The sequence below is a fragment of the Mustela erminea genome, chromosome 12 (genome assembly GCF_009829155.1).
Source record: "Mustela erminea isolate mMusErm1 chromosome 12, mMusErm1.Pri, whole genome shotgun sequence".
Classification (NCBI taxonomy): Eukaryota; Metazoa; Chordata; class Mammalia; order Carnivora; family Mustelidae; genus Mustela; species Mustela erminea.
The window spans coordinates 90235223-90258213 of record NC_045625.1 but is presented as its reverse complement, the minus strand read 5'-3'; the positions used below and the strand labels follow the sequence as shown (position 1 = coordinate 90258213).

At 42.6% G+C, this 22991-nt stretch overlaps 1 protein-coding gene across 10 annotated transcripts in view; it reads right to left on the bottom strand.

Annotated features, from left to right (window-relative positions):
• Positions 1-4001: 4001 nt before the first annotated feature.
• ZNF169 (zinc finger protein 169) overlaps positions 4002-22991 on the bottom strand; it is a 41524-nt gene continuing 22534 nt past the window's right edge. For 4 of the 10 annotated variants that reach the window (XM_032307327.1, XM_032307326.1, XM_032307330.1 and 1 more), the window contains 3 exons: positions 14307-14433; positions 13788-13883; positions 4002-7502 (listed from right to left, as the gene is read on the bottom strand). In XM_032307327.1, the coding sequence (XP_032163218.1) occupies positions 6007-7502; positions 13788-13883; positions 14307-14433 (1719 nt within the window). In that variant the 3' untranslated portion in view covers positions 4002-6006. Of the gene's footprint in view, positions 7503-13787; positions 13884-14306; positions 14434-15836; positions 15859-18959; positions 19074-19345; positions 19369-22991 lie in introns of those variants that run through there. The other 6 variants (XM_032307333.1, XM_032307332.1, XM_032307334.1 and 3 more) reach the window with 5 other exon arrangements.

Sequence of the window (22991 nt, the reverse complement as noted above, 5' to 3'; positions counted from 1 at the left end):
TTGCTGAGAGAGCAGTGTTGAGGTCCTCAACAATAATAATGAATTTTCTCAAAATCTCTTTCAGCTCTATGTTTTTGCCTCACGCATATTGTTATTTGGTTCATTCACATTTAGGATTGTTAAATCATCCAGGTGCATTGATTCCTGTATTATTATATAATAATAATATAGGAGGAAGTAATTCCTCTTTGTCTCTGGTAATTTCTTTGCTGTGAAGCCTGTTGTATTTGATATTAATGTGGGAACTTAACTCTTTTAATGATTGCATGGTGTATATTATCCCACACTTTGTACTTTCAGTCTACCTTTGTCATTGAATTTGATGAACAGTGTATAGTTGGGGAGTTGTTTTTTTTAAAGTCCACCCTCACAATCTTTGTCTTCTGGTTGGTGTAATTAGAACCAGTCTTAAGGTAATTAATTGTTGATCTGTTAGGGCTTAAGTTGGCCATTTTATTAACAAATTTAAATTTGTTTCCTCTAAGTCTAATTTTTCTGTTTCTCTCTTCTGTGGGTTGATTGTTAAGATTCTCTTTGGATTAATTCTTTGTTTTTTAGTGTATCTCTTTGTATAGTTTTCTTAGTGGTTGCTCTGGGTATTGCAATACACCTAAGTCCTTATCACAGTCTATCAATATATTACTACTTGGAGTGAAGTGTGAAAATGTTATTTTTATTCAGGGCCCTTTACTTTTCCCACTCTTAAACATCATTGTCTAGAGCATCAGGCAATACTATAACTTTTGCTTCAATCATCACATCTAATTTTAAAAGCTTGCGGTAGAAGGATGGCCTGTTTTATGTGTCATATTTATGCTCTTTTCATGTTTTTTTCTTTCTTCCTGATGCTCCATTCTTTATTATTTTCTCTGTTTGAAGAACTTCCTTTTAGCCATTTTTTAAAGTCAGGTCTGCTAGCAACAAATTCTTACAGTTCTCTTTCATCTGGAAATGTGTTTGTTAATTCTGCCTTCATTTTTGAAGGATGGTTTTGGCGGATACTCAGTCTGCAGTTAATAGTCTTCTTTCAGCACTTGGAAGAAAAATGTTGTGCCACCTTCTTGTGACCTCCATAATTTCATGAGAAATCTGCTGCCATTTGAATTGGTGTCCCCCTGTGGGTAATGAGACATATCTCTGGGGCTGCTTTCAAGATTTGTTTTTGTCTTTAGATTTCAGAATTTTAATAATGTCTTAGTGTGGACATCTTTGAATTTGGTGTTCACTTGGCTTCTTGATATGCACATTTCTGTTTCTTGCCAAATACAGTATGTTTCTGGTCATTTCTTCGAAATATTTCTTCAAATGTTTTCTCAGTCCCACTTCCTTTCTCGTTTTCTGGGACTCAACATAAAAGGTAGGTTTTTTGTTCTTGTCCCAAAGATTTTTTTTTTTTTTTCAGTCTTCTTTCTCCATTTTTCGGATTTACTAAATTTTATTAATCTACCCTCTGTTCTCCAGTTCCATTTTCTGGCATATCAACTCTACCATTAAGCCCATCCAATAAGCTTTTAAATTTGTTTTTTTTAACTTCTACAATTTCCAGTTGAACTTTGGTGTAACTTCTGGTTTTTTGTTTTTTGTTCTTGAGATCTTGTACTTTTTTCATTTGTTTCAAGAGAATTTGTGATTGTCTGAAGCACTTTTATGCTGGCTGCTTTAAAATCCTTGTCAGTTCTGGGGCGCCTGGGTGGCTCAGTGGGTTAAAGCCTCTGCCTTCAGCTCAGGTCATGATCCCAGGGTGCTGGGATCAAGCCCCACATCAGGCTCTCTGCTCAGCAGGGAGCCTGCTTCCTCCTCTCTCTCTCTCTGCCTGCCTCTCTGCCTACTTGTGATCTCTGTCAAATAAATCAAATCTTAAAAAAAAATAAAATCCTTGTCAGTTCCAATATCATACTTATCTCAGTGCTGGTGTCAGTTGATTGTCTTTTCTCATAAATTTTAAGTTGTGATATCCTGGTTCTTATTATGATGAGTAACTTTCTATTGCATTTTGCACATTTAGCTGTTGAGAGACTCTGGGTCTTACTTAAACCGTTGACTCTAGCAGACAGTCTCTCTATTTTTAAGGTTTGTTCCCAAATCAGAGCCTATTTTGTGGGTTCTGTTTGATCCAATGACAGTGTAACTTTCAGAGCTCTTGCAATGCTATTTAGGTCTACTTGGCTTATTTGGTACCACTGTTTCTTCCACTTTCTCCTGCTGGTGTTGGGAGTGTGGAAAGAGTTGCCCCAAAACAGGATGCCTGGTGTCTCCAGATGGGGAAGGGATGCTCTGGCTAAAAAGGGAAGCAAAAGCGTCACAGGCTGAGCTGCTAACGTGTCAGGATCCCCATGTCCAGTGCCTCTTGGTGACCTGTTGTCTACCAGGAAGGGAGATGGAGCTTGGGCTGGGCAGTTTAGCAGGAATTTCCTTGCTGGTGCCACCTTCCTAAGTGTCTTGCATCTAGATGGCAATCTCAGGTCTCTGGAGCCAAAGAGTACTTCCTGGAACAGGTGTTTATGTGGCAGCACCGACCCTCCCTGGCTGTACTGGGTCTAGGTGAGGCAGAGTTCTCAACCCTGTGAGAAAATAATCATTTCCACCTGCTGGTGCTGCTGGGCTCACCTGGTCTTGTCAGCAGGACTTTTGTTCCATCCAGCGAGGAATGGACCTACCCGGGGTGTCTTTTGCTAGTTTGGGAGCCAGAATACACTGGGCCACTTTATTCTGTGGGGTGGTGGATGCAAGCAGCACAAATCATAAGGTGCATTCTCTGGGAGCTAGAGCTTAATTCCCTTCTCTTGGAGTATGGACTGGACTTACTGATTACTTCCAATGAATGGAGCATGGAAGGAGAAAAATGGGAAGTCTACAGTAGAGAGTCGTGGCAGCCACCACTTTTACTAAGTGATCAAGGTTACATTACTTGGAATAAACCTTGTTGGTATTATTACCCTTTGATATGATATAGTAAGGATTCTTCACTTCTGTGGTATTCCAGAAAGTCTATAATGCAAATATAATAATGAGAAAATATCAGACAATTCCAAACTGAGGTTCTGTAAAATATCTGACCAACTCTAGAGTCAAGTTCATGGATGACAAAGACTGACAGAGGAACTATCCCAGATTGGAGGAGACTAGAGAGACATGAGAACAAATGCAGTATGGGATCCTAGATCACAAAAAAGATAATAGTGGAAAACTGAATAGTTCCTAACAGTGCTGTACCAATTTCTTAGCTTTGAGAAAAACACCATAGTAATAAAATGTTACTAGGGAAAAAAAAAATTACCAGTTGGCCTTTGGCATTCTGCTGTAAGCAGCAGATTGTGCTTATTTGTATACTTAATAGTGATCATGTCTTTTGCCCACTTTCTGTGGCATTTCTGGCCTTTTGATTTTGGGGAGTTCTTAGAAAAAGGAGATATTAATCCTTTATGAAATATGTTGATAGATTTTCCTTCCAGACATTTGTCTTTTGATACTACTAATTTTTTGACATGTAAAATTTGGGGGTTTTTATTTTTTGTGTATCTTTTATTGCCTCTGGATTTTAAGCCAGTAAAGCCTCTGGGCCTGGGAAAAAGGACTTTGTGGGGACCATTCTGTGCCCAAAGCAAAGGGACAAGGCCTGTCCTGGGCTGGGCACTTGTCAGGCTCTGGGGATTCAAGAGCAAGAGGCAGGCTACAGGGACAATACCTTGGGCTGGATATAAAGACAGGTGCTCTGGCTCCTTTAGTCCCTGACTGGAGGACTAGGCAGGATCATGGAAGAAATGCCCCAAGTCCTCAGGCTGCAGGACTGGTACATGGGTGTGGCTAACAGGATGCAGGACTGGGGGTGCAGGAAGAGGGGGTGCCTCGATGGCACTGTTGGAGGACCTAAGAAAGGGTGATGATGACGGCCCTCCCCACACACAGGGTCAGAGTCCAGAACAAGCAAATGTGACCTTCCATGTCTCCTGAGGTTCAGGACCATGGGATTCTTGATAGCTGAATGAGGCGTTTGATCGGGGTTTAGCTTTATACGGAAGCAGTTTATTAAACAGACCTGGGTGTGGAGGAGGGCTTAGAAAGCAGGTATGCCCAGCTTCCCCCCAACCCCTCCACCCCCGCCAAACACACACATACCCCTGGCCCCTGAGAGAACCAGCATGCTGCTTGCGTTCCACTTCAGGGAAGTGCAGCACTTCCCAGTGCTTCCTGCTAGCTTCACACTCCTGGGAAAGGAAAGATCAGATTTATGGCAGGGGTCGAGGGCCAGGCAGGAATTTGGGGGGGGGTGTCCAGAGGGCAGGTGTTATGAATGGAATTTTCCCCCAAAAGTCCATGATGAAGCCCTTTCCTAATGTGACAGTATTTGAGTACAGGACCTAAGGAAGTACCGAAAGTTAAATGATGTTGTAGGGGTGGAGTAAGGGACACCAGAGCTCACGTGCTCTCTGGCACACATGCGAGGGAACAGCCACATGAGAAGGCACCACCTGCCAGCCAGTGGGTAAGGTTCGGTAGGTCGAAGTGGTCTTGGAATTCCAGTGTCTGGTTTTGTTACGGCAGCCCTGGCAAAAGAATACAGCTTTGGTACTGAGTGGTGTGCTGTTCTAAACGTGAAAAACTATGGAGGGGGTTTTGGAACTGGTCTTGGATAGAGGAAGTGTTTTGATGTGCTTTTGCTGGAGAAAGCCAGGGTTGCTTCAAGAAGGCTATGGGAGGAACAGAGGAATTAGAAGGGACTCTGCTGGGGCCTCAGACAGAAATGTGGAACACTACTAGAAACTAAAGGGAATCCTGATTATAAAGCACCAAAGAATATCGATGGATTGTGTTCCAGTGTTCAGTGGAGGGTTGAAATCTTATGTGGCTTGGCTGAGGATATTTCTAAGCAGGTGTTGAAAGGTATACCTCTTTCTCATTGCTCCTCATAGAAATACATGAGGAGGGAGGTAAACTGAAGGAACTGTTTAGCAAACAGAAGCCACAACTTGAAGATTTAGAGAATTCTTAGCCTATCCATATTGTGAAAATGAGAAAGCCTGCTCTGGAGAGAACACCAATGGACAGTCATTTGATGCTCAGTTGAACTAAGAATGGTACAGACAGGACAGAGCAAAGGCCAGCTGTCAGACTTCTGTGGTGCTACCCACCAAGAGGAGGAAATGGTGACCCCAACGGTGAAAGAAAGCAGTTGGTCTGCCATTCCCATGGTGGACCCGGAGGGTGAATGCCTCCATGGCCTCAGGGCGCTGCGCACTGCTGCCACCACCCCAGCAGGACTAGAGGGCGAAGTATCCTACCAGCCATTATTCTCAAGCCTTAAAACCTAATAGAGTTTGCTTGCTGGTCACAGACCTGCTTAGGACCCATCAATCTTGTTTCCCCTTGTAAGTTTCCCCTTGTGTTAAGGAAATGCAGTTCTCCATCTGTGGTAACTTGTCCGGTTCACGGCTGGAGAGGAACATTGCCTCAGGATGAAATGTACCCCTTGCCTCACCCACATTTGATTTACATGAGATTTTGGACAGACTCATTACTGGAATTGGTCAACACTTTGGGAGCTGTTAAGAACATGAGTTTTGGGGGTTCAGGAGGCTGACCTATGGGCCGAAATGTTCCAAATTTCCATATGTTGAAGCCAGAACCCTAAGTGTGACCTTATTTGGTGATAGAGGGGGCCCTAACCCAGTAAGGCTGTGGTTCATAGAAGAAGCGCACGTACAAAGGCCAGGAGAGGACACTGTAAGGATGCAGGCATCTGCCAGCTGAGGAGCGAGGCTTCAGTGGAAACCAAAGTGCATCCTCTGATCTTGGATTTCAGTCCCAAGAACTGTGAGAGAGTTGTTCTTTAGCCAACAAGTTTGTGGTGTTTTGTTATGGCAGCCCTAACAAATTAAAACATGGCTAGCATGGAAAATAAACCATAAATCAGGTATCTTCCAATCACTGAAAGAACACGTTTTTTTCCTCCACTGCATTTGAGGAACATTTCCTGGTGTTTTCTGCCACTCCTAAGGAAAGGGAAGGTCAGGAGAGCAGCCCTGGAGGTGGGAGGCGATGGCCAGACTTGGTCCTCCTGTGTCTGTGAAGGTGAGACTTCTGGCTAAAGCCTCGGCCACACTCTCTACACACATACGGCTTCTCTCCCGAGTGAGTGCGCTGGTGTCTGATGAGGGCCGACCTGAAGCCGAAGCCTCGTCCACACTCACTGCACACACATGGCTTCCCCGAGTGTGACCTCGGGTCAGAGGTGAAGTGGGACTTCTGGCCAAGTCCTTGCTCACATACTCCGTACACATCAGCTGCCTCCTCTAAGTGCGTCCTCTGGTGTCTGGTGAGGAGTGACTTGAAGCCAAAGGTGCGCCCACACTCTGGGCACAGGTAAGGCTTCTCCCCTGTGTGTGTCCTCTGGTGTCTGATGAGGGTGACCTTCTGACCAAAGCCACGGCCACACTCTGGGCAAAGGTAAGGCCTCTCCCCTGTGTGCGTCCTCTGGTGTCCCAGGAGGGACACCTTCTGGCTAAAGCCACGCCCACACTCCGGACACAGGTAAGGCTTCTCCCCCGTGTGCGTCCTCTGGTGTCTGACAAGGGTGACCTTCTGGCGAAAGCTGTGGCCACACTCAGCACAGACATAAGGCTTCTCCCCTGAGTGTGTGACTTGGTGACTGAGGAGCAGCGCCTGCTGCCTGAAGCCTCGCCCACACTCGAGGCACAAGAAGGGCCTTTCGCCCGAATGCGAGCTGCGGTGTTGGAGGAGCGACGCCTTCTGGCAGAAGCCTCTGCCACATTCAGGACACACAAAGGGCTTCTCCTCCAAGTGTGTCCTCTGATGCAGGATGAGGGCGATCTTTTGGCGAAAGCCTCGCCCGCATTCCTGACATTCGAAGGGCCTCTCCCCAGAGTGTATCCTTTTGTGGTTGGTGAGTGAGGATGTGTACCTGAAGTGGCGCCCACACTCCCGGCACGCGTAAGGCTTCTCCCCTGAGTGTGTCCTCTGGTGGATGGTGAGGGAGGATTTGCGGCCGAAACCTCGCCCACACTCCCTGCAGCTGTAAGGCTTCTCCCCTGAGTGTGTCCTCTGGTGCTTGGTGAGGTCTGACTTCTGACAGAAGCTTCTGCCACAGTCACGGCACTCATGGTGCTTTTGGAGGCTCAAGAAGTTAGATTTGGTATCAAACCCCAGTCTGTATTTTCCACACGTGGCTGCTTCAGATGCTGAGAGGCCTGCCTCCTCAGGATGCCCCGCTCTGTTGCCTTCCACCCAGTCTGCCAGCTGGCCCTGAGAGGGTCTGAAGAGCACCCTGGAAACCCCACTCAGGTGAAGTCTCCCTTCTGTGTCTCCATCGTCTGCTTGTTCACTTGAGCAGGCCCGAGCTTCCGTTGGGATGGGGCTCCCTGCGTATGAGCTGCGGACGATCGGAGGAAGGTGGCCGCACAGCACATACTGTTCGAGGAACTGTGTGCTGGAAAAGGTCAGCGGGCAGGAATGGCCATATGGCTGGCGTTCGGTCCCTGGTTCTGCTGGAGAGAAAATGTTGGTCAGAATCACCACAGGTGCCTTGTGAATGGTGGCTTCCACCGACCCAACGTTCATTCCTCGCTGTTCCCACAACCAAGGCTTCCTCTGCCCACCTACATTCCATCCCTCGCTGCCACATTCCTTATCGCAACACAGAAGACACACATGATGAGCCAGCTCCAAACACCAGCCCAGCGGGAAAGCATCAAGGCAGTCTCCCCACTACAAACTGCCGCCATTAGAGTTACTCATTTCCCCTCCAATACGGTTCTCCAAGCCAGTGAGTCATCAAAGCTGATGCGAACATTATCCACAAATATATGCTTCCACTGAGAAACCATGTGACTCGGGGGCAGCAGTGCAAGATGGCAGAGTGAGAGGACCCTGAGCTCACCCGGTCCCGTGGTTACAACTGCTGTCACTCATACCGAGTCTGTAAACGAGGAGGACCTGAAGACTGGCAGAACTCCGCGACTCACCTTTGAGAGGTTATGAAGGACAGAAACAGTGGCTGGAAGCTGCCTGAAGGATGAAGCTGTGGTCATGGAAAGGAGAAAGCAGCATGGAGCCCACAGAGAGCAAGCAAATCCCCAGAATGTCTGGCCTTGAAAACCAGAGAGGCTGAATTCAGTGAGTTTGTATAAGCGCTGGATTTGGAGCCTGGAGCTTTAAAAGTCAGCCACTTCAGTGCTAGGCCAGGGATAGCCAGGGCCTAACCCTAAAGTGCCAGAAGCCCAAGGAGAGGCAACATAGAAGTGAAAGCTTGCACAAGAGGGAGATCTGTTCAAACTGATTTCAGAGTGAGGGGGGTGGCGGCAGGGGGGCTTTCTGGGACCAAAGAAGCGGACAGGTGCCATTCTCCTCCCCCGTTCCCCAGCATAAAGCGAGGGCAACCTGTGGGGAGGAGGGCTGCGGGGACACAGGCTACCTAACCTCACCTGCTAGCAGCGTACCGCACCCATGTATTCTCCTGAGGATTGCCTGTGCCAAGCCTGCCGGCCTCAGGCCTGGGCTTAGCAGACATTCTGTTAACGTCCTGTGTGCTGTGCTTCTGTGGCCACTGCATATCTTCAAAGGAATCTGGATTAGGATTAGCAGTTCATGCATGCCCTGCCCCGTGGCTGCACACACCAAGCTGCTGCATTTTGCGGGGGACTGGCCTAGGACTAGTGGCCCAGTGCAGATCCTGCTGCCACTGTGCATTGCCATGTCCAGGCACCATAGGCCCCCAGCTGCCAAACGTCCATTGTTGGCCACAGCTGCTACTATACGCCATGTCCCTGGCCAATTACCACCCTTTGGGGAATCTGGCCTAGCGACTCAATGAAGATTTTGTTAACACCATCACCCTACTACTGAGCCCTCCTATGGCCACTCTCCTTCAGAGCCGATCTGCCTAGGTCTCCCTCACACCATAGATAGCAAGCACAGCCTACAACAGGCAGAGTCAGTGCAGAAGACAGAAAGGAAAAGCTACTCAGACAATAGCAAGATGCAGGCAACACACATAGGAGATACTTCTGAAGCCCCAGGTCCTGGTGAACAGGGAACACTGCATGGGCACTACAGGACCTCTTCTTCATAGAACCACTATTTTCTAGAGGAGATACAGCTGAAACAGAGAGTTAGACAAAATGAGGCTGAGGACTATGTCCCAAAGGAAAGACCATGATAGAAACACAGCAGGAGAGCTAAGTAAAACAGAAGTAGTAGCCTGAAAGACAATTTGAAGTAATGATTATAAAGATACTCAGTGGACTCGAGAATAAAGAGACCAGTGAGACCCTTCACACAAAGATAACATATCAGAGATGAGAACTCAATAAGTGAAACTAGAAATGCAGCGGATGGAATCACTAGGCTACAGTAGGAAGGAGAAGATGTATCCGTGACCTGGAGGATGGAGTAACATAAAGCAGTCCGACTAAGCAGATGAGAAACACTGCACGGAGAACAGACTAGGGACCTCAGTGACTCCATCAAGCATAGTAACATTTGGGCGCATGGGTGGCTTAGTGGGTTAAGCCTCTGCCTTCAGCTCAGGTCATGATCCCAAGGTCCTGGGATTGAGCCCCACATTGGGCTCAATGCTCAGTGGGGAGCCTGCTACCTCCTCTCTCTCTCTGCCTGCTACTTACTTGTGATCTCTGTCAAATAAATAAAATCTTAAAAACAAAAACATAGTAACATTTGCATCTATATAGGGGTCCCAGAAGATGACAAAGTGGGGAGGAGAAGAAATTTCAGCTAAGAATTTCCCAAATCTGGGAAGGGAAAAAGAAATTCAGATTCAGGAGGCACAGAGATCCCCCAACAAAATCAAAATTAACACATAAGACACATAAGTAATTAAAATGACAAGACACAGTAGTAAAGAATTATAAGGCCGCTTCGAAAGAAAAGACGACCTACATACACAGGGAAACCCCATAAGGCTAGCAGATTTTGCAGGCCAGAAGAGAGTGGCATGATATATTCAAAGTGCTGAAAGGGAAACATATGCAGCCAAGAATACTTTATATCCGGCAAAGCCATCATTTAGAATAGGTGAGAGAGTTTCGCAGACAAAAACTACAGTAGTCTACAAACACTAAACCAGCTGTAGAAGGGAACACGTTCCGTGGAATGATAAGATAATAAGAGTGAAAAGCCAAAAACAGAAGCAGTGAAAGTACTTCTATAAGAGTCGGTCAAGGGATTCATAAAATAAAAAGATGTAAACTAGGACACCATATACCTAAAACATGGGGGGAGGGGAGGAGTAAAGAATGAAGGCGACACTGAGTGACCATCAGCTTAAAATAGATTGCTGTGTGCAGAACATGTTATGGTAAACACGAATCAAAAAACAGTAATAGATAAAACAAAGAATCTAACTACATTGCTAAAGAAAACCAACAAACCGTGAAAAAAAAAGAAGAATCAAGGGTGCCTGAGTGTCTCAGTGGGTTAAAACCTCTGCCTTTGGCTCAGGTCATGAGCCCAGGGTCCTGGGATCAAGCCCTGCATCAGGCCTTCTGCTCGGCAGGGAGCCTGCTCCCCCCACCTCTCTGCCTACTTGTGATCTCTGTTAAACAAATAAAATCTTAAAAAAAAAAAATCAGACACATGAAGATTGAAAGTGAGGGGAAGGAGATCATGCAAATGGACGTCAAAAGAAAGCTGGGGTAGCAGTACTTATGTCAGACAAAATAGATTATAAAAGTCTATAAAAAGAGACAAAGAATAATACTATATAATAATAAATGGTTACGTACCCCAACATGGCAGCACTATAATATGTAATACGGTTAGGAACAAACATAAAGGAACTATTTGATAGTAATACAATAATCATAGGGGACTTAAACACACCATTTACATCAATGGACAGATCAAACAAAAGCAATAAGAGTGGCTTTCATTGGCACATGGGAACAGAGGGATTTAACAGATACATTCAGAACACTCCATTCTAAAACAGAATACACATTCTTTTCAAGTGCACATGGAACATTCTCCAGAACAGATCACATATTAGGCCACAAAACAAGCCTCAAGAAATTAAAGACTGATGCATACCATGCATCTTTTCTGACCATAACACTATGAAACTAGAAATCCACCATAAGAAAAAATCTGGAAAGACCATAAATACATGAGGCTAAATAACATGCTACTAAACAATGAGTGGGTCAACTGAGAAATCAAAGAATAAATCAAAAAGTACATGGAAACAAATGAAAACACAATGGTCCAAAACCTTTGGGAATGCAGCAAAAACTGTTGTAAGAGGGAAGTATATGCGATACAGGCCTACTTGAAGAAGTAAGAAAAATCTCAAACAACCTAACCTTACTAGAGCTAGAAAAAGAACAAATGCCACCCAAAACCAGCAGAGGGAAGGAAATAAAAGAACAGAAGTAAACGACAGATGCGTATCATTGCCTAGAGTACTGTATTTCTTGTATTTAAGTAGAATTTACTTACAGGAAATGTGAAATTTTGCATGAGTTGTACATGTCTACAACCCAAACTTTATCAAAAAACAGATTACTACCATCCCATAGAGCTCCCTTCTGGCCGATCCTAGTAAACCCCCACCCTATCCCTCAGAGGTGTCACTGGTCTTATGATTTTACCATAAATTAATTTTTCCCACTGTACAGTTTTGCATGAATGGAATCATAATACTCTTTACTGTAGGCTTCTTCCAGTACAGAGTTTCTGAGCTTCATCCGTGCTGTTGCATACATCAGTATTCTGTTCCTTTTTAAAGCTCAGTGGCATCCCATCAGATAAATAGACAACTGTTTATCCGTTCCCCTTGGTAGATACCTTAATGGATTCTAGTCCTTAGTTATTGTGAAAAAGCTGTTATTAGTATTCTTATGCTAGGTATTTTGTTTTGGAAACCCATGTTTTCATTTCCTTTGGATAAATACCTAGAGTAAGGTTGGGTATTTTAGTTTCCTAGCATTGTTGTAACATATTACAACAAACTGAGAGACTTCAAAGAAATCTGTTCTCACAGTTCAGAAGCTGTAAGTTCAAAAAGCAACCTCTTGGCAGGGTAGATTTATTCTGGAGGTTTTGAGGGAGATCTGTTCCTCACCTGTCTCCAGTTTCTGGTGGTTGCTGGCGATCCTTAGCATTTCTTGGCTTGTTGCTGTGTCACTCCAGTCTGTGCCTTTGTGATCACACAGCCTTCTTCCTTCTATGTATCTCTGTCTCTTTGTAAGGATGCATTTGTTGAATTAAGACTCACCCTAACTTGGTATGACCTCATCTTAACTTGATCATATCTGTGAAGACCTGATATCAAAGTAAGTCCACATTCACGTGTTCATATAGACGTGAATTTTGGTGGGATACCATTCAACCTAATACACTGGGTCACAAAGCTACAGTATATGCAGTTTTATGAGTATCCATTTCCCAAAGTGGCTGTACCATTTTCCACTTCCATAAACATATGAGAAGAGAATTCCCATTGTCTCGCATCCTCCAGACAGTTTTCGTCGTATCTGTGATGGGTGTGTAGTGCTATCTCATGGGGGCTTTAATTTCTATTTCGCTAATGGTTAAATGTTAAGCACTTTATGCTTTTTGATCATTCAAATGTATATCATATACTTTACTTTGTAAAGTATCCATTCAGATCTTCTTCCAGTTGCCAGTTTATTACATTTTTTTAAATTGTTAAGCTCTGGGAGTTCTTTATTAATTCTGGACACCAGTCCTTTGCCATATGTACATTTTGCAAAAATTTTCTTAGACTGAAGCTTTTCTGTTCTTTCTTTAACAGTTACTTTTGATTGGCAGATGTTTGGAGGAAGTCTGATTTTTCTTTTAAATTTTTATTGTCATGAAGATGATCTGAATTTTCTAAATGCTGTACAGTTTTAGCTGTTACATTTAAGTTTATGGTCCATCTTGAAATAAACTTTTGTGTATGGTGTGAGGCAGGGATCAAGGTTTTTCTCATTCATATGGATACCCAGTGGTTCTAGTATCATATGTTGAAAAGACTTACCTTCCCCTCCTTAAACTGTTTTGTTGAAAATCCAATGACTGGATAAGTGTGGGTCTGTTTTACACTTTCAGTGATATTTCTTCCATTAACAGGCCTGTCCTTAACCACACTGGCTATATTGTGTGCAGTGCAATACTATGTGTAGAGACATTTATGAACATGCAAACACTATATGGTTGAAGGACCCATCAGATGGGGTAAAAAGGATCAAGGCACATGAGAATGCTCATGTGGAAAATGGATTCTCAGGGCGGGTGGAGAGCAAGACAAACCAGGGAAGGTGCAGGGACTGTTTTCTGGTCTTTAACGTCTGTCTCTTAGACCACAGGGAAGGCACACAGGCACTCATCATACAATTCTATACACCCTGTTGTAATCTTAAATAATCCATCATAAAAGAAACAAGGTTACGGGGATTTATGGAGTAGAACTGATGCACTAAGAAGTTACCAGGTTAAGAACAGAAACAACAGTGTCTCCCAGGGGCAGAAGACTCCGTGTCAGAGGCCAAACGCTATGCAGAGTCAACCAACAAAAGCCAAGAACGCGGAGATCAGCGAACTGGAAAAGGTGCTGGAAAAGAGATGCCACATGAGGGAATGAGACTGCCTGGGGGGAAAGAGGATGCCAGGGAAGCCCTCTCTGGGTGAGCAGGATGGCATGGCACGGGGCCCGAAGAAGAGCGCTCCCCAGAAATCCAGGTGCCCTCCTCCTTCCGGATCTGCTGAGAGCCTCACTGCCCGGTCTCGTCTGCCCCCTGCTTCCCACTCACCTGGACGAAAGTCCAGAAGACATTCGCTCTCCTCTCTCCAGGGCTCCTCCCCTTGTTCCAGCTGTGTGATGAGTCTGGGTTTGGAAAAGGCAATTCCTACTCACAGGGAAAGAAACCAAGGTGACCCTAGGTTAGAGGCTTAAGAGGCTATGGCAGAACTCAGTCAACAAGCAAATGCAATAACCCAAAAGGAGCCAGGGAAGCACGGGGAGGTGTGCAAAGGCTCTCTGAGCACTGAGAAAGGATGAGTAAAGGGAGGGGGGAATTCTGGATCTAAAGGCAGTACACTGTGGTTAAGTGAATACTGGGATTCCCAGATCTGAAGGAAAATCACTGTGGAGGAGGGGCCCAGCCTTGGAAGAGGCCTGGCAATTCAGTGTCAGACCATATACCCCCAGACGTTCTCTGGGGGTACAGGGAAAATACTATTTTCCTTTCTGAGTCAAAAGCATGGCAGCTGTTACATAAAATCTTAAGATGCCCACAGGCAGTCTGAGACCTGAGACAAGCTGTCCTTACCCAGTGATACCAAGTGACTGTAGTTCTCCAGCATTACATCCCGGTACAGGGTCCTCTGAGCAGGACTCAGTAACTTCCACTCCTTCTGGGTGAAGGCCACAGCCACATCCCTGAAGGCCATTAATGCCTGTAACACAAACACATTCCTGCTCACCCAGAAGCCAGCCACATGCACTAGTCAACCTAAGCCACTAACCAGGGCCAAATCAGAAAGAATGCTGGTGTGGGGCACCCTGGTGAGTTTCACAGATCCCGCTTTTAACCCAAACTCTTAGTGCCATGTGTTCAAGACTATTAACCTTCTTCTCACATTGCTCATAGGTCTAGTTAGGGGTCCTCTCCTTTCTTCTTTTGATCTTATGTCTATGATGCTGTCAAAAACACAGCTTTGATTGGCTATAGTTTAAGTCTTGAAATCAGCTAGCCTCATTCCTTCCACCTTATTCTTCATTTTAAAGGTTATTTTAGCTATTCTAAGACATATCCTTTCCATATAAATGTTAGAATCTTGATCTGTATCTACAAAACAAAACAAAAACCTTGTTGGAATTTTGACAAGATTTTCATGAGCCTTTATATTAATCTGAGGAGACCTAACATCTTTACTACATTGACTCTTCAAATCCATGAATATGGTATGTCTCTCCATTTACTGAGATGTTCTTTAATTTCTTTCATCAGCATTTTGTGGTTTTCAGCATACAAATTCATGTATGTTTTGTTAGATTGATACCTAAAAACTTCTAATGCTATTATATTTTTAATTTCAGTGACACTTATGTTCATTGCTAGGATATAGAAGTACAGTTTACTGTTTACCTTAAATCCTGCAGCATGACTGAACTCACTTAGTTCTATGATTTTTTTTTTCCTCCTACATTCCTTGAGATTTTCTACATAGACAAGCATGGCATCTGCATATAGGGCCAGATTTATTTCTTCCCTTATATAAATCTATATGCGTTTTCTTTCCTCTTCTTGCTTTATTACAGTACTAACAGCATAATAAAGAGTGGTAAAAGCAGACATCTTTGCCTTATTCTTGACATAAGGAGGAAAGTGTTATGTCTCACAGCATTAAGAATACTGTTCCACAATGAGATACCATGCCATACTCACTGGGATAGCTATTACCAAAGAAAAGGGAAAGAATAATTTCTGGCAGAGTGTGGGGAGACAATGGAACCTTTGTGCATTTCTTGTAGGAAATGTAAAATGGTGTGGTTTCTGTGGAAAAGTCCAGCATTTCCTCATACAGTAAATGTACAATGGACCCTACGATCCAGCAATTCCACTCTTAGCTATCTACCACTCTATATTTACACACCAAAGTCTCTAATGGCATTATTCACAATAGCTCAAATGTCCATCAACAGATAAATAAAATGTGGTATATGCATACAATGGCATATATTCAGCCTTAAAAAGCAAGGAGATTCTGATACATTCAACATCAAGGATTAGCCTTGAAAACATTATGCTACATGAAATATGCCAGTCACAGGACAAAAAGTGTTTGATTTCACTTACAGCAGGTACACAGGTACTTAGCAACAAAGTAAAAAAGAGGCTACCAAGAGCTGGGAGGAACGAGGAATGAGTCCATTTTTTTTTTTTAATTAATTTTTTATTTTTTATAAACATATATTTTTATCCCCAGGAGTACAGGTCTGTGAATCACCAGGTTTACACACTTCACAGCACTCACCAAAGCACATACCCTCCCCAATGTCCATAATCCCACCCCCTTCTCCCAAACCCCTTCCCCCCAGCAACCCTCAGTTTGTTTTATGAGATTAAGAATCACTTATGGTTTGTCTCCCTCCCAATCCCATCTTGTTTCATTTATTCTTCTCCTACCCACTTAAGCCACATGAAAAAGTGCTCCATATCACTCGGCATCAGGGAAATACAAATCAAAACCACAATGAGATATCACCTCACACCAGTCAGAATGGCTAAAATCATCAAGTCAGGAAATGACAGATGCTGGTGAGGATGCGGAGAAAGGGGAACCCTCCTACACTGTTGGTGGGAATGCAAGCTGGTGCAGCCACTCTGGAAAACAGCATGGAGGTTCCTCAAAGTGTTGAAAATAGAACTGCCCTATGACCCAGCAATTGCACTATTGGGTATTTACCCTAAGGATACAAACGTAGTGATCCAAAGGGGCACATGCACCCGAATGTTTATAGCAGCAATGTCCACAATAGCCAAACTATGGAAAGAACCTAGATGTCCATCAACAGATGAATGGATCAAGGAATGAGTCCGTTTTTAATGAACTGAATTTCAGTTTGGGAAGATAAAGCAGTACTGGACCTGGAGAATGGGAATGGTTTTACAACAGTGTGAATATACTTAATACCACTGAACTGTACATTTAAAATTGGTTAAAACAGTAAATTTTATATTATGTATACCTCAGCAAATTAAAAAAAAAAAAAAAAAGGTTAGGTAAATGGCCAAGAAAAGCCTCACTGAGGAAAGAAAAAAAGTTAGATATAGATTTTTTGGTAGATGTCCCTACTCAAGTAGAGGAGTTCCCCTGCATTCCTTTTGTTACAAGAATTTTTTTTTCCCCACTATGGTTATTGTTGAATTCTGTCAAATAAATGCCTTTACTGCATCAACTGATACAATCATGTGGTTTTTCTTTTTAGTTTATTAATATGGTGGATTACACTAAGTTTCAAATATGAAACTAGTCTTACATTCCTAAAGTAAATTGTACTTGGTAATAGCATGTAATTATTTTGGTATCAATGTAATATGTGCTCCGTAGAGTGAATTGTTAAGTGTTTCCTCTTCTATTTTCTGGAAGAAGTCATATAGCACTTGTGTTAAATGTTCTTTAAAGATCTGGCAGAATTCCACAGTAAAAACATCTGGGCCCGTAGAGTTCTTCTGTAGGAATTTTTAGATTGCAAATTAGACTTCCTTAATAGTTACAAAGCTGTTCAAATTACTCCATATTGGGTGGGTTTTGGTAGTTTGTTTTTCATGGAAGCAGTTCGTTTCAGCTAAGTTGTGAAGTATATGGGTCGATATTCTTTTAGTGGCTTCAGAGTATGTAGAAATTTTATCTATTAGAAAGAGGGAGAGAGAGAATGCGTGTGCGCGCATGAGATTTGGAGGGTTAGGGGAGACTCCCTGCTGAGCCAGGAGCCCAATGTGGGACTAGATCCGAGTCCCAGAAGATCTGATCTCCGAAGATCATGACCTGAGCCAAAGGCAGATGCTTAACTGACTGAGCCACCCAGGTGCCCCTTTGTATCATTCCTGATATGGTGATTTGTGTCTACTCTTTTTTTTTTTTTTCTTCTTAGTCTTGCTAGAAGTTGTTTCAATGTTACTGTTTTCAGAAGAGCAGCTGATTTCTGCCTTTAACATTATTATTTCCTTCTATTTGTTTTCCTCTGAGTGTACTTTGCTCTTATTTTTCTAGGTTCCTGAGGTAGAAGCTTATTGACTTGAGATTCTTACTCTTTTCTAACATACATATTCAGTGCTGTATTCCAGATACTTTGATATATTGTATTTTCTTCTCCATTCTCTTCCATGTATATTTTTATTTCTCTTGAAATTTCATTTTTGATGCATGGATAACTTAGAAGTGTGTAGTTTATTCTGTAAGTGCTTAGAGGCTTTTCTGTCATCTTTCTCTTACTGATTTCAAGTTTGATTCTGTTGTCAGAAAACACACATTGTCTGTTATCAGTTCTCTACTTTTGTTAAGATGAACAAATACTTGTGTTTTATGTGTTGTTTTATGGCTCAGGATATGTCTACCTTAGTATGTTTTTGTGGGCATCTGAAAAGAATATGTATTCTACTATTGTTGGGTGACGTGTTCTGTAAAGATCACATTCTCTTGGTTGATAGTATTGACAAAAACTCTTCACTGATTTGGGGTCCACTATTTCCATCATTGAGAGAAGGGTGTTAAAGTCTCCAAATCGTTGATTTGTCTATTTCTTCTTTCAGTTTTCTCTTCAAATACGGTGAACTGTTATGTGATGCAGACATATTAAGGATCACGGTCTTCCTGGAATTGACCATTTATCACCCTGTATCTGGTAACTTTCCTTGCTCTGAAGTCTACCTTACTTGATTTAATATATAGCCACTCCAGCTTTCCTTTGGTTAATGTTTGCATGATTTTTTTTATCCTTTTAACTTGCTTATGTTATAATGTTTGAAGTTTCATTTAGACAAAATATAGGGTTTGTTGTTGTCATTGCTGCTTTTTCTTACTCTACTATGCCAGTCCCTCTTTTGGCTGGTGTATTTAGATCATTTTATTCTTTTTGCTTTTCTTTTTACTGACTTCTTTTGGGTTACTTGGACTTTTTTTTTTTTAAGAATTCTATTTTGATTTCTCCAGTGCTATGTATTTTTTATCTAACATTTCTAGTAGCTATTCTAGGAGCTACATTATATACATATAACTAATCAGTCTACTGGTATCTTCATTTTCCAGTTTAAGGAAGTACAGAAACTTTTACCTCCCATTACATCCTCTTGCCCTTCTGGTAATCTTAAATATTTCCTATCTTTAGAATCACATCAGACTGTGTAATAATTTTTGCATCAACCATCAAAATTAGTTTAGAGAATTCATGTGCCAAGAGGAGTGCCTCCTATATTTACCTATATTTTTCCTGTGTTTTCTTTCTTCCTGATGGTGTCAGGGGTCCCCAAGATGACCCCCAGGTTTGATGTTCACTAGGACTTGCAAGACTCATCATATGGTTGTACACATGGCTACAAACAAAGGGATACAAAGCAAAATCACCAGAGAGAAATGGTACAAAAGACAACGTCTAAAGGAAACCAGGAACAAGCATCCAAGAATACTCTCCCAGTGGAGTAATACATGACCCACTTAACTCCACCACCAAGGACGTGTGACAACATGCGTTAAACACTGTCTAATAAGGAAGCTCATTAGAGGCTCACTGCCCAACTTTTTTAGTAGGGACTGGTCACAGGCTCTTTCTTTTGCAAACTATGCAACTATAGTCAACCATTCTTACCAATTCTGAGAATGGTGCTAACCTCCCAGAAATGCAAGATCCCAAGGATCTTGCCGAAGGATCATCTTGCAAGCAGGATTTCTTAAGAATAACAGTCTGGGGCGCCTGGGTGGCTCAGTGGGTTAAGCCGCTGCCTTCGGCTCAGGTCATGATCTCAGGGTCCTGGGATTGAGTCCCGCATCGCGCTCTCTGCTCAACAGGGAGCCTGCTTCCTCCTGTCTCTCTCTCTGCCTGCCTCTCCGCCTACTTGTGATCTCTCTCTATCAAATAAATAAATAAAATCTTAAAAAAATAAAAAATAATAAAAAAAGGAATAACAGTCTGAAGCCTGTTATGTTAACTGTTTACTGTACACAGATGCTCCAAGTTTCCCTCTTTTATTGTTTCCTTTTTGTTTCTAAAATTGCATCTGTCCATGCTCCTAGAGACAAATTCTGTTTTCCTCCATCTGAAAAATGTCCTGATTTTCCCTTCATTTCTGAAAGATACTTCATTTGGTATAGAACTTGGGATTGACAATTCCTTTCTTCCAGGACAGATCTACTCTCACAGTGACAGATCATATGGTGGTTCTCTTTTCATGTTTTTGAGGTGTCTCCAGACGTCTTCCACAATGGCGCCTTTCATTCCCACCAACAGTGCATGACACTTGTTATTTCTGGTAAAACCCAATCTGACTGGTGCAAAACCTCATTAAGGTTTTTGTTTTGTTTTGTTTTTTTAAGATTTATTTTAGAGAGAGCATGCATGTAAGTGGAGGGATGGCAAAAGGGAAAGAGCGAGCCTCAAGCAGACTCCCTGCTGAGTGCTCCAGTGTTAAATTTTCTTTCTAATGGTTTAGTTACTGTCTTGTGTCCTTCCTTTTTGCCTGAAGCATTTTTTGTAGAGCAGGCCTACTGTTAATGAGCTCTCTCTGGTTTTTTTGTTTTGAAATCTGGAAACCTCTTATTTCTCCTGCATTTTTTTTTTTAAGATTTATTTATTTGACAGAGATCACAAGTAGGCAGAGAGGCAGGCAGCACTGGGGGTAGCGGGGAGTAGGCTCCCTGCTAAGCAGAGAGCCTGATGTGGGGCTTGATCCCAGAACCCTGAAAGCATGACATGAGCTGAAGGCAGAGGCTTTAACCCACTGAGGCACCCAGGCACCCCTCTCCTTCATTCTTGAAGGATAATTTGCTGGATATAGAAATCTTAGTTGACAGTCTTTCTTCCAAGACCTTCAATAGGTTATCCTACTGACTGGTGGTCTCCATGATTTCTAATGAGAAATCAGCTCTTAATCTTACTGAAAAACCCTTCCTAGTAGGTAACAGATATCTTCTTGCTGCTTTCAAAATCCTATCTTGGTGTATGGATTTTGATAATTTTGACTACATGTCTGGGTGTGGATCTGAGTTTATCCTACTTAGAGTTTACTAAGCTTCTTAGATGTATAGCTTTATGGCTGTTTTTTAAAGCAAGTTTGGGGAGTGTCTGGATATTTCTTAAAGTTTTCTATCCTCTCCTTTCCCTCTGCAATTCCCACTACGTATATGTAAGTACATCTGTTGGTGTCTCACAGGTCTCTTAAGTTCTGTGCATTTTTCAATGTTCTTTTTTTTCCTGCTCCTCAGAGTGGATAATCTCAGTTTAGGTATTTTCAAATTCACTGACTCTATTTTGCCTGCCTAATATGCTATTAAACTCCCAAAACAAATTTTTCACTTCAGTTGTACTTTGCAGCTCCAGAAGTTCTGTATGACTCCTTTTTATAATTTCTTCATTGATATTCTGTCTCTTCAAACACTGTTGGCCCAGTTCCTTTTAGTTCCATGTTTATGGCTTCCTTTAGCTCTTTGTGTATATTTGATATAGTTAATAGGCAGGCAGTTTAAAATGCTGCCGCACTCTTCTGCCACAAAGTAGGAGCTTCTTTCTTCACCAAATTTTCCACTTTTGACTAGGTTCCCAAGTTTGACAAAACGTAATTCTGGCAGATTTCAGCAGCTCATCAGTCGCTTTGCGGCAGGCGCAGAGCCACATACTTCCCTTCCTCCACCCTTCTGATGTCACAGTGCAATTTCTTCTTTGATGTAAGGAGCAGTGAAGAAATGTGAAGAAATGTGTTGGTTAGTTTCTAAATACTTGAGATTTACTTAGGTATCTTATTATTGGTTTCTAATTCAATTGGAGTTACAGAATATAAGTTGTATTCTACAAATCCCTTCAAATTCACCCAGTGCTTATCATAACTTAACCTGCCTCCTTAATACCCATCACCCAGATACCCCATCCCCCCACTCACCTCCCTTTCCACAACCCTGTTTGTTTCCCAGAGTCAAGAGTAGCTCATGACTTGTCTCCCTCTCTGATTTCTTCCCAGTTTTCCCTCCCTTCCCCTGTGGTTCTTCATGCTACTCCTTATGTTCCACACATGAGTGACACCATATTATAATAGTCTTTCTCTGGTTGTCTTATTTAAGCATAATTCCTTCCAGCCCCACCCACGTCAATGCAAACAGTAGGTATTCATCCTTTCTGGTGGCCGAGTAATATTCCATTATATATATGAACCACATCTTTTCCCATTCATCTGTTGAAGGACATCTCAGCTCCTTCCACAGTTTGGCTATTGTGGACTATTGCTATGAACACTGGGGTACATATGCCCCTTCTTTTCACTACATCTGTATCTTTGGGATAAATATCTAGTAGTGCAATTGCTGGGTCATAGGGTAGCTCTATTGTTAACTTCTTGAGGAAACTCCATACTGTTTTGCAGAGTAGCTGTACCAGCTGGCATTCCCACTAACAATGTAAGAGGGTTCCCCTTTCACCACATCCTCACCAAGATTTGTTATTTCCTGTTTTGTTGATTTTAGCCATCTGAAGTGGTGTAAGGTGGTATCTCAACGTGGTTTTGATCTGTATTTACCTGATGCATAGTGATGCTGAACATTTTTTCATGTCTGTTAGCCATTTGTATGTCTTCTGCCCATTTCTTGACTGGATTCTTTATTTTTTTGGTTGTTGAGTTTAAGAAGTTCTTTATAGATCTTGGCTATCAACCCTTTATCTGAAATGTCATTTGCAAATATATTCTCTCATTCCGTGGGTTGCCTCTTAGTTTTGCTGACTATTTCCTTTGCTGTGCAGAAGCTTTTTATCTTTTTTTTTTTTTTTAAATTTATTTATTTGACAGGCAGAGATCACAAGTACGTGGAGAGGCAGGCAGAGAGAGAGGAGGAAGCAGGCTCTCTGCTGAGCAGAGAGCCCGATGCGGGGCTCGATCCCAGGACCCTGGGATCATGACCTGAGCTGAAGGCAGAGGATTTAACCCAGTGAGCCACCCAGGTGCCCCGAAGCTTTTTATCTTGATGAAGTCCCAAAAGTTCATTTTTGCTTTTGTTTCCCTTGCCTTTAGAGACTTGTCTTGAAAGAAATTGCTGTGGCTGATGTTGAAGAGGTTACTGCCTATGTTCTCCTCTAGGAGTTTGACGGATTCTTGGGTTTCTTCACCTTTAAAGATCTGACACTGGGGTAGTCACTAGATCAATTTTATCATTAAAATCAAATATGTGCATAGACCAAAGATCCTAATTTCCAATGACAAGAATAAATGAAATGTACATCAACTGATGAATGATGAATGAAAAAACAACAGACT